Genomic DNA, 12,126 nt, shown 5'->3' with positions numbered 1-12,126 from the left:
TTTTACGGAACTTGCTTTTTCAAAAATATACTTTTTCTGTGCCTTTGCAAAGAAAAGAACCTATATTCTTAACAGAGGGTGATTGGGAAAATTACCCTATTGAATTAACAGGGTCCAAATATGAGAAAGGCAAATAATGATTAAAAGGAAATTTATACTCATCTAATCCAAACCACCAAAATGTGACTGGTGTCAAACAGTTAAAATCAAGCTATTCCCATGACAGGGAACTGACTACTGGGCAATCCAAGTCATTTTCAGACAACTCTATTAGATCTTTTTAAGACTGTGTCAAGTATCTGCCTCCTTAAACCTGTCCCTTAGACTCATAGATCAAGTCACATTCCTCTCTTACATGGATGTTAAGCAAATATTTGCAGAAAGTGATCCTATGAACTCTCTTCTCTACTGTGTCCTGTCCACAATCTTGTCTCCCATGTAGACAAACCCATTTCCTTGATGCATCCCCCACCACAGGGCTTTAAATGCCCACATCCTACTCCAATGTATGGATCCTTTCAAGCAGTGGCTCCAGTTCTAAACACAATACTTAAGTTCTCCTGTAACAATCAATATAAAAGACAGTAGGTCTCGCTATCACCTGACTCACTGAGGACACTTTAGTTCTAGTAAATGTTGCCCTTGGACACACTGGCACTGCTGATTAACATTAAGCAGTCAGCTGAGAGGGCTGTGCTTTTACCCAGGAGACTGCTGTTACACAAGGGCTCCATATGCTAAACTGTAGAGTTTATTTATGCGAGGCCACATTTTCTGCTGTTAAACTTCCATCTGATTAGATGTGATCTCGTTTCACCTTAATTGTGAACCCGAGTCCCAACTGTTCCTCTCTATAGCTATCCCTCTCAACATAATGACTTGAAATCTGATCACACACCAACATTATAATCTGATGAAAAGGAATAATTATTTAGCACCTAGCACAAGGCCTAGTATATGAGTAGGAAACTCAATAATCATTGAATGAATAAACGTGTTCACATACTCTTATTTAATCCTAAAAATTCTGTAAAGCATTATCACCTCCATTTACTATGAGACTACTGAATATCTGAGGGCTTAGACTACTGCTCTTCTGATTACAAACCCTGTACTCTTTGAACTACTCTTCATTAACCTCCCTGTATTCACTGGGAAAAGTATTGAATCAAACAAGGATGGGAGCACAGGTCCTTACAGATCCCCAAGATAGTATGTATCCAAGAGTCTACAATTTGAGTACAGTCATTCAACTAGCAGTAAGTTATCTACCCAGTCTGTTAGAAATTTCTTCATGCTACATCCATTTAATGGCTTCTTATTTATATTCCTAATGTCATGACAATAAAAAGAGAAATTTAAATAAGTGGTGTTAAAATGAGTTTCATATGGAAACAACGATGCACAAGTAATAATTACTTCGTTTTAAAAAAAAAAATCAATGGGCAAATCAGTCTGTGAATGATAATTACATCTCTAACATACATTTTTGAGAAATGTTTACCACTGTCGGAATCATGCTCTGAAGAATTTGCCTGGTACTTTTAAGAATTTGGAATTTGTATAGTAATTTTCATAACTGCAATGCTACTATTAATTGGATTTTTTTCTCTCAGATATTAATAATACCTACTGGCAGTTTGTAAGGTGGTACCTTTAATCAGTCAGAAAGCCCATCTTAACATTACAGATCTTTATTATAAACTATGATCAATTTATCATAAACACTGAAATTTTGTTCTCTGTTTGTCTTAATTCAGTGGATTCCTTAAATACACACTTTATTTTGAAAACAAGAAAAAAAGATTATACATTAAAAAGACCAGACAGCCCTGGCCGGTTTGGCTCAGCAGTTAGAGCGTCGGCCTGCGGTCCGGAGAGACCCGGGTTCGGTTCCCGCTAAGGGCACGTACTTCGGTTGCAGTTTGTCCCCGGCCCTGGTTGGTAGTGCGGGTGGCAGCCACTCGATGTGTCCCTTCACATCGATGTTTCTGTCTCTCTCTCCCTTCCTCTCTCTCCCTCCCACTCTATCTGAACAAAAAATGGAAAAATATCCTCGGGTGAGGATAAAAATAAATAAATAAATAAATAAATAAAAAGACCAGACAGCCCTGGCCAGTGTTGCACAGTGGTTAGAGTACCAGTCTGTGCAATGAAGGGTCGTGGGTTCAATTCCCAGGTGACCACGTGCCTGGATGTCGGGTTCATCCCCAGCCCAGGTCTGCATGTGCAGGAGGCAACCAACTGATGTGTCTCTCTCACATCAATATCTGTCTGTCTGTCTGTCCCTCTCTCTCCCTCTACTCCCTTCCACTCTCTCTAAAAAAAAAAGTCAATGGAGAAAATACCCTCTGGTGAGGACTAACAAAAAAAAAGACAAGACAAATAAATGACTAAAGTAAGAACATTCATAATTTTAGCCTTTGCTCTCATATACAAAAGCAAACATTCTAGCATTTTCTCCATTTCTTCTCATCTGAGAGATGCTATTTACACTGGAAAAGAAGTTAATAGACTGGATCCTAACCTGAAATTTCAGTTCACAAGACAGCCTTAATAAAGAATATATGGGCCCAGTTTGGCTCAGCGGTTGAGTATCAGCCCGCGGACCAGAGAGTCCTGGGTTCGGTTCCTGCTAGGGGCATGTACCACCAATCAATCAATCAATAAAATGTTTTTTTGTTGTTGTTTTTTTTATCCTCACCCGAGGACACTTTTCCATTTTTTGTTCAGGTAGAGTGGGAGGGAGAGAGAGGAACAGAGAGAGAGAGAAACATCGATGTGAAAGGAACACATCGAGTGGCCGCCACCTGCACAACCGACCAGGGCCGGGGACAAACTGCAACCAAGGTACGTGCCCTTAGCGGGAACCGAACCCGGGTCTCTCCAGACCGCAGGCCGACGCTCTAACCGCTGAGCCAAACCGGCCAGGGCAATAAAATGTTTTAAAGAAATAAAGAATATATGGCCCTGGCCGGTTTGGCTCAGCGGTTGAAGCGTTGGCCTGCGGACCAGAGTCCCGGGTTCGGTTCCCGCTAGGAGCATATACCAAAAAAAAAAAAAAAAAAAGAGAATATATGCCTTGACCAACCATTGTGGTTCAGTGGTTGAGTGTTAACCCGTGCACCAAGAGGTCGCTGGTTCAATTCCTGGTCAGGGTACATGCCAGGGTTGTGGGCTCAATCCGCAGGAAGGGGTGTGCAGAAGGCAGCCGATCAATGTTTCTCTCTTTTATCTCTCCCTCTCCCTTCCTCTCTCTCTAAAAATCAATAAAAAAGAAAGAAAGGAAGGGAGGGAGGGAGGGAGGAAGGGAGAGAAGGAGGAAGGGAGAAAGAGAAGGAGGGAGAGAAGAATATATGCCTTGCAGAGAACACACAGACCTAAAAAGTAAAACTAAGTAAATTCTAATGGTTTTATGCCTCAGTGCTGGTTTCATGCAATAGAGCCCTCAAATAACCATGGAATTCCCAATGCAACAATGCTACAACCCCATCTACTGGAGAGGTGAAGGTAATTGAGTCAATTTTTAATAAATATATCTTTATGTGGGAGCCTTGTTAAAAACCAGTATCATGGAAGTACAGCTAAAAATACTTCAAAACAATAAGAGAGCCTTACCTACATCTTTTCGTCCTGGTTTTTCAAAACGTCTGTCACCCCTAGAAAAGACAAGTTTCAAACAAGACTTGAGAGTAATATATAGATTTCCATCTATGACACACATTTTCCTATCTTCCTTTAATAGTATTTCTTTCTCTTTCAAATGACAAAACAAATAAATGGTTATTGCCTAACATTTGGAAAATACAGATAAGCAAATATGAGAAAATGTGTTTCCCCGCATTATTAAATATTTTCAAAATCATTCTAACTTTAATGGTTATACTGAATTCTATTGTGTGGATACACCCTTAGATGAAAAAAAAAAAAAAATGCTGATATTAAGCTGCTTGGCTTGTTTCCCATTATTTTATATTATAAATATCATCACAGTGGACATCCTGGCATGTACAACTTTGTCACAAACAATATAGAAGACGCTTTAACAGCAACACACAAAAAAATGTCAATGCTTCCTACTTAATGCTCCTCAAATAGCAAATCTAATTAACTATTAAATATCCAAGCAGGCACTAATATATTTACCTATTAATGCAAAATACTTCTTTTAAATATCATTAAAAAATTTCTACCATGCAACTTGATACTCTATAATTAACAGCATTTTTTAAAAATGAAAATTTGTGCCCTGGCCAGACGGCTCAGTGGGAGCATTTCCCTGTACACTAAAAGGCTGCAGGTTCAATATCCAGTCAGGGCACAAACCTAGGTTGTGGGTTCGATCCCCAGCACATACAGGAGGCAACCGATCAATGTTTCTCTCTCCCTCTCAGTCACTCTCAAAGTAAAGAACATATCCTCAGGTGAGGATTTAAAAAAAAAAAAAGTAAACTTGCAACTGCACGAAGTGCCTTCTCCTCTATAGAAAGCAGAAAAACCCAGTCAGTATGGCTCAGTGGTTGAAAGTCAACCCACGCATCAAGAGGTCACCAGTTCAATTCCTGGTCAGGCACATGTCCAGGTTGTGGGCCTGATCCCCAGTGGGAGGCATGCAGGAGGCAGCCAATCAATGTTTTTCACTCTCTCTCTCTCTCTCTTTCTCTCTCCCTCTCCCTTTCTCTCTAAAAATCAATAAAATTAAAAAAGAAAACAGAAAAGAGGTTTTTTACACAGAGAAACCTTTATACCATGATGTGGATCTCTCAGTTACCTTTCTTCCCAGCTCTGCGACCTATGCATTTCCCTGCCACCTCCTCGACCAAACACACCCTCTACTTCATCAAAGCTTCTTTGGTAAAAACCACATTCACCTCTGCCTCTGCCTGAAAATAAGAAAACAGAAAAAATGATAGTTAGATGTCAACATCTGGCACACATTCAACACCAAAGATTAATCTTTGAAGTTCTGTCTCTATACAAAGCAAAATGTCTATATTTAAATATTTAGCGAGGTCCAATGGATCTTTACCTGTGAGACCAACGATGGCACTGAAGTAGCTAGACCACAGGAGGTTGAAAGAAAGTTAGTAAACTGGTATAAGAATCCCAGTCCCAGTACCAGTCCTGAATAAGAAACAGTGTCAATATTAGCTCTTTAATAAAACTTTCAACAGTGAAATTCTAAGGTGATAACTAAACAATTACTACAAGTTAGAACTTTTATTAGATTGTTTTCAATATAAATTGAAGATTTGGAGCGTTTGGAAAGAGAGAAAGTACAAAAGCCAAGCACAAATGTCAAAATAATTTAACTCCAGAGAAAGAATAATAGGGTCAACTCTAAATATCAATTTTGTGAACTAATTCCTTAAAGGATATGCCACAGAAACCAAAGACACTTTTTCCTCTTTGCTCAAATCTTGAAGAAAAGTATTACGAAGAAATTTGAACCATAGAGCTGACAAAGAGTGTGTAGATGTAAGGATTTAGAAGCTCCAGTGGTTCAGCCCTGGCCAGTTTGGCTCAGCAGTTGGAGTGAACCAGAGTCCTGGGTTCGGTTCCCACTAGGGGCAAGTACCAAAAAAAAAAAAAGAAAAGAAAAGAAACCTGTGTTCTAGAAGCTCCAGTGGTTCAAGTGTAATTTGGCCTTTACTAAAGGTAACTGGGTCAAATTTTGACTCAACAATTCTAACCAGAATGTATCCTAATAGAAATACTCTCACAAATATGCAAATGCATACGTATAAAGATGTTCACTGTAATAAAAAAAAAAACAATCTAATCAATAGGATTAGTTAAATAAATTCTGATAAAACAATTCAGTAGAATACCATGAAGCCACAAAAGATAAAGTACTGTCTTTTTTCAAAAATCTGTATTATTCTGTTGAATGATAAAAGCATGCCAAAGAACAAGTCATATAAAAGTGATCCCACTTATATAAATAATATAACTGCATAGTTCGGGTCAGGAAGGATATATACATAATTGCTGGGTCTGGATGCAGAACACTGTATGAATTTTTGGCTTTATACTTTCTGTACGATGTGAGTATTCCCCAACTAATGTGCACTGTACGTTTCCAATACACAGGTTTGAAAATTGGAGGTGTGTAGGGGATGTCTAGGGATGTGTTTATACCTAGATGAAATCTAAGCCATCATCCCTAGCCCAACTTATCCAAAGAGTAAAACCACCCAAAGAAAAATGATGTTGAATATTGAATAAAAGCATGGATGCAGCCCAGCCGGTGTGGCTCACCAAGAGGTCACCAGGTCAATTCCTAGTCAGGGCACATGCCCAGGTTGTGGGCCAGATCCCTGATGTGGGGCGTGCAGGAGGCAGCCGATCTATGTTCTCTCTCACATCGATGTTTCTATCTCTCTCTCTCCCTCTCCTTTCCTCTCTCTCTAAAATTAATAAAGAGAAAATATTTTTTTAAGAAACATGGATGCATTCCACAGCTAAATACAATTAAGTTAAATGATTATTTCAAATATCCACGCAGAATTTCTACGTCTTGGTTATAATTTCTTAAGGATTGACTCAGAATAGTTGTAGTTTAACATCTCATTAGAAAATACAAAAATAATGGACAAGATTATATGTGGGTAATCTTAGGAACAATGTGTACCTTCTTAATAGTCCAAGTACCCATTTCTTCATCTGTAAAACACGAGGACTAGGGTTTAACTGTAATAATCTTAAACTTGCCTTCTAGTTGTGTCAACTTTAAGTCAACTGAAAGTCAACTCCCAGTTTCAGTACCTCTCTCCTTAGGAAATGTATACATTTTATTTAAGATCCCAAAACAGTTAATACATACTCTTATACAATACTGGGATGATCCCTACAATAATAATTTTTAGGGTGAAAGAAAAACAGTACCCTGTCCTTTTAGAGAACAATTTTCTCTGGAAAACTATTATGTATCATCTATATGAACATAAAAAATAGTCTCCAGGTTGTCAGAAAAATAAACTAAACACAAAAGATTTTCCACCAGTTATGAATGGCATTAGCACTGGACCTCCTTATAAAACAAAAGCTTTATAAGTGGGCACATTAAAAAAATCAGTTTCTAGAGCTTCCCAACTTATAGAATGTAGAAATAATCTTCGAAGTACACAAGGCCCATAATCATTTATAAGTGTACTTCCCAGATAAGAAGGAGCAAGTAAATATAACAAGATGAATCTTTCATAAAGCTCAACTTACAGGACTGTCTTATTATCTGACATTTCACCTTATTCTTTTGGGGGATTAAAATATACTTCCTTTTAATAAAGACAGTGGCTGACAGTTGTGTGGATCAGCTTCGTTGTTAAACATCTTAACCAGATAAAATGGAAAGATGACAACGATGTTGCTTCCCCTCCATTTTGTTAGTTTAAATTTTATTAGTTCATGATATTTAGAAGTCTAGAAATAAGTCAATTTTCATATTAAAGTTTCCTCAAATTGGAAAGAGCCAAGATTATCATCTAATGTTAACTCGGCCCATGCAAAAAAAAAAAAAAAAAAAAAAAAAAACCCTCAATAATCATTATTTAACTAACAAGTTTAAATTAAGTAACAAGTGAAGACGATAAAACCACAAATAAATGGTCTTATGAGGCCATTAAAAGGAGTCACGGTTGGGACAATGGTGTTAGAAGTATTTTTCACAAAGTCAGTTCCTTCATTTGACTAGTTTCAAACTATTCTTTACATCGATGTTAATTCACAGCTTTCATCACAATATCTATCTTTTGTACATGCCATTTAAATTGTGAATATAAGACTTTTATCCTTTGTGATAACTCTACATTTCAAAGAAACCAGAAAGCAGGGAGAATTTTATCAATCTCTCATTTGTTTCTCAACATGGAATTTTGTAAAGCCTATTTAGAGAAACTGGTTGGTATCTGTAGCACAGAAAGTTGATAGTCACTTGAGGCACATGAAACAGCTGGCTTGATTAATAAGATCTCTCTATGACTTGCCCTGAAAAGTACTGGAGACAAAGCTGAGTACAGCCCTAGCAGGTTTGGCTCAGCGGTTAGAGTGTCGGCCTGCAGAATAGAGACAAAGCTGAGTACACACAACCTCTCTCCTTGCTGCCAGCCCACCACAAAAAAATATAGGAAACACCCAAAAGCAGGCTGGAGCCATCTCCGAAACACCATCGCACCACCAAGATGTACACATCTCAAGTGGAATTCTAGATCAATGAGACCTAACTACAGTTGGAAATCACAATGGGTGTGGAGCTTTTGAAGCACACACAAGCCTAAATCTCACCACCTAAGTATTCTCTCACAAAGGTATTTCTTATAAGTTTTACACATAATTCTAACAACTCCCCAGGCCGAAAACCACTGTTCTAGAGACTGACAAATTCAGAACAAAAAAAAAAAAAACATGTACAACTTGGTAACAGTAATTAGCCTACAAGTGGAGAGTTTTAGTTAACCTTTACATTATTCATAACATCTGTACTCCCACATTTTGAATGGACTACTAAAAGAAACCTCTTCACAGGAATGCACAATTTAATACAGTCTCTATAAAGACTGAGTATAAATTACTCCAGTGATAAGGCACAACTTTAAGAAAAAAGAATTTAGGCACTCCACACTCATAATCATGCCAATCTGGGTGGTGCAATATGTGGACACAATGACCGCTGTAGTTGCAGATACCCACGTCTTCCATTTCTACGGCACCTCTTAAATAAAATGACAAGGGATGTTTAGACTACTACTATGACTGAACCAACTTAGAGGTAAGTACTCAAGTAAATACTCATATTATAAACATCAAGAATGCCCTATGCAGTAGAAAATCAATAAACCCAAAATAGAGAGCAGATATCAAAGAAACAAATAATATCAAAATAAGAATGGTTCTAAGAAAAGACACAAATCTATAAAACGTAGGTTAAATGGCTGCTGCATAATTATTTTTTATTCTAGCCCCTAAAACAGCCCCAATATTGATGAAACATCTTTTATTAAAGTCTCTCTAGGGCAGGGGACACCCTGACACATGGCCTTATAGAGAAACCCTGTGTCACAGAGGTCTGTAAGGACTTCAGTGCTGCTTCAGCAGCCAAGGCACTTGGTGGAGCCCTGGCTCTCCAAGTGCAAAGTTTCCTGGGGATAAAGATTTGCAAAAGTTAACTAGGACCATCTGGAATCCTCCACACTCAAATCTCTAAGCTAGAATTACCCTCCTCTGCTCCAAATCAGGTTTTGTGAAGCAGACACATCGAGAAATGATTCAGAAAACAAATGTTCAGGATATTCAGTATGTAGTTAACGTCAAAGAGCAGTTTTTTTTAAATCAAGTATTAAAATATTTTTTAAGTGATTTTCCTATTCTCCACCTCCTCCTCCTCCATTATTACTTTTCATGAAAGCTCACCTCGCCCTCTTGAAGAACTTCGACCTCTAGGAGCCCCCACCACTGTTCCTCCTCCTCGTCCTGTCAATCGCAGGACAGCGGCACTATTTACAGACATGGAAAAGTTTCTCTGCCAAAAAAAATTAAAAAGAAAGAAAAAATGGATAAAACAGATAAAACTGTATGGTGCTTCTCCCCATCTCCCGCTGCACCTATAAAATGGCATCTAGTTACTAATAGCAATGGGAAACCCTAACAATATACTAAGGTGATCCAAAACCTAGTTTTTGCTAAAAATTTCAAATAAACACTTCAGATCAACAAACATTGGCAACTAAAGCCTTACACTATGCTAGGTTCTGTGAAGAAATATTAAACAAACTCTAAATGCTATAGATATCCAAAGCAGACATGGTAAATATGTATCATAACGGAGAAAACTTGGTAAAAGAGAGTTGATTTGAAAGGGTCCTTTAATTAGTGAAAGGCAAAAATGAGAGGGAGTCACAGGGTCTGAATCAAGAGCAGCATGATAAAGAGCAAAATGAATGATCATTTTTGCCTCATTCTGCTCACCAATGTGAATTAGCAACTCCAAGTAGTATGTAATAGATTGACAGGTTTGGGAAATAAATAGGGAAGGGCCAAATAAGAATCTACTTAAGATCAACCACCTTAAAGGGGAAGGAGAGGAAATGGCTGAAAAAAATAAACAAAACCCCAATCAGTCACTAGCCTACACTTGCACTCACAGCCAATCTGGAACAGAGTCAAGTACAAAGAGATAGTAATGGGTGGGCATCCTTCAAACATAAGAGGAAGACAGGAGTTTTGGGAGCCAAAAATGTTTATAGGAAAAGGTAAAGCAAGAGTATTTATTTTAAAATAGTGAAAAATAGTCTATAAATTATAGCAGTTTTAAGCAGATTTTCAAGTGCAAGGTAGGTCAGTATCCCTAATACCTGCATTGTTCAGTGGTCAACCTTAATTTAATTGGAAGGAGAATCTTACAAGACAGTTTTAAACACAGAAAATGTTGGAATATATCCTTCCTTACCTGAATACTTCTTATACACTGAGAACCTAACAGACATTTGTGCACAAGTGCAGGGGTATAGTACACTGAGGAAAATGCAACCTGGACATGGCTATAGCCAAGGGACATTCCTGGGAGAAGGGCAAGAAATGAGACTTAAGAAATGGGTTAAAAAAATTTTTTGCCAATTATTATTTTACATCTAAATTGTTTTATTCTGTGAAGTCTTAATTTACTGCTTTGGTTCTAAATCAAATTGACATGTGATGTCTATACCTCTTTTATACAAAGAAATTATTATATGTATAAACAGCTAAAAAATTTGGAAGAACAATCACAAAAAACTAAAACTGTGCTTTACAAAAATTAGCTTCTGTATTAGAAAAGAATCATAAATGAAACTAAATTAAATTTAAAAATTTAGAAAACAAGTTAGGGTTAGTTCATATAAATAATATAAATCAACAAGAAAACGATTAATAACCAAAAGAAAAATTGACAGAACATCAACAAAAAGAAACATAAATATATTTGAATAGTTCTGCATTGCACAGGAGAAAGAAATATAAACTAAAATAATCATAGAATACTTTTTCCAAATATACAGAAAATCTTTGCAATAAAATTACTCAAAGTTGGAAGTACAAAAGAATGCTTAGTGTATACCATCACTCATACAAAAGGGGGAGGGGGTGGAATATATAGTATTTACTTGGAAAAATACATAAGAAACTGCAAACACCAGCTGCCTTTGGGAAAGGGAGACATGTGGCCAGGAAACAAAATGAGATTTTTCTATTTACTATACTGTAAATTTTGATTTTTAAACCATGCTATTTATTACTTATTCAAAAATTAATTTGAAAAAATAAAAATACTGGACATGGACCTGGCCAGGTGGCTCAGTTGGTTGGAGTGTTGTCCTGTGTGCCAAAAGGATGCAGGTGAGATTCCAGGTCAGGGCACATACCTAGGTTGTAGGTTCAATCCCCAGTCAGAGTGCATATGGAAGGCAACCAATTGATGCTTCTCTCTGTTTCTCTCACGCCCGTGCGCGCGCGCTCTCTCTCTCTCTCTAAATCAATAAAAACATCCCTGGTGAGGATTAAAAAAAATACTGGACATGACAAAAAGTAATGTTAAAATGTTAGTTATGGCAGCAGTGACACAATGCTTCTTAAAAGCAGTATGGAGCAATTGGGTTTTTTTTCTGGACTTTCAATTCTATTCCACTGACCTGTATGTCTATACTTATGGTACAGTTTTAATTACTGTAGCTTTGTATTAAGTTCTGAAATCAGAAAGTATGAGCCCTCCTACTTTGTTCTTCTTTTTCAAAATTTTTTTTGACTATTTTAGGACCCCTACAATTCTGTATGAATTTGAGAATCAGCTTTTCAATTTCTACCAAAAAAGCTACTGGGATTTTGACAGGGATTGCAGTGGCAATAGATAAACAATATTAAATCTTCCAAGGTTTAATGCATACTAATGCCTTTCCATTTATTTAGGTCTTTTTTAATGTCTTTCAACAGTGTTTTGTACTTTTTAATATAAATGTCTTACACCTCCTTGGTTAAATCTATTCCTAAGTATTTTATGGCTTTTGATGCTATTATAAATGGAATTGTTTTCCTTTGAAACTTGTCCATTGCTTGTGTATAGGAATACAACAAATTTTTGTGTATGCTACAACTGTACTG

General features: G+C 37.1%; 1 protein-coding gene across 12 annotated transcripts in view; it reads right to left on the bottom strand.

Moving 5' to 3' along the window:
- Positions 1-12,126, bottom strand: part of GIGYF2 (GRB10 interacting GYF protein 2) — a 127,731-nt gene that overhangs the window by 74,531 nt on the left and 41,074 nt on the right. For 10 of the 12 annotated variants that reach the window (XM_036254594.1, XM_036254591.1, XM_036254590.1 and 7 more), the window contains 3 exons: positions 9,409-9,517; positions 4,772-4,883; positions 3,619-3,659 (listed from right to left, as the gene is read on the bottom strand). In XM_036254594.1, the coding sequence (XP_036110487.1) occupies positions 3,619-3,659; positions 4,772-4,883; positions 9,409-9,517 (262 nt within the window). Of the gene's footprint in view, positions 1-3,618; positions 3,660-4,771; positions 4,884-5,029; positions 5,059-9,408; positions 9,518-12,126 lie in introns of those variants that run through there. The other 2 variants (XM_036254599.1, XM_036254598.1) reach the window with 2 other exon arrangements.

Source organism: Molossus molossus, unplaced genomic scaffold (assembly GCF_014108415.1).
Source record: "Molossus molossus isolate mMolMol1 unplaced genomic scaffold, mMolMol1.p scaffold_m16_p_11, whole genome shotgun sequence".
NCBI classification, from domain to species: Eukaryota; Metazoa; Chordata; class Mammalia; order Chiroptera; family Molossidae; genus Molossus; species Molossus molossus.
The sequence above is the reverse complement of the archived record's forward strand: the minus strand, read 5'-3'. Positions and strand labels throughout refer to the sequence as shown.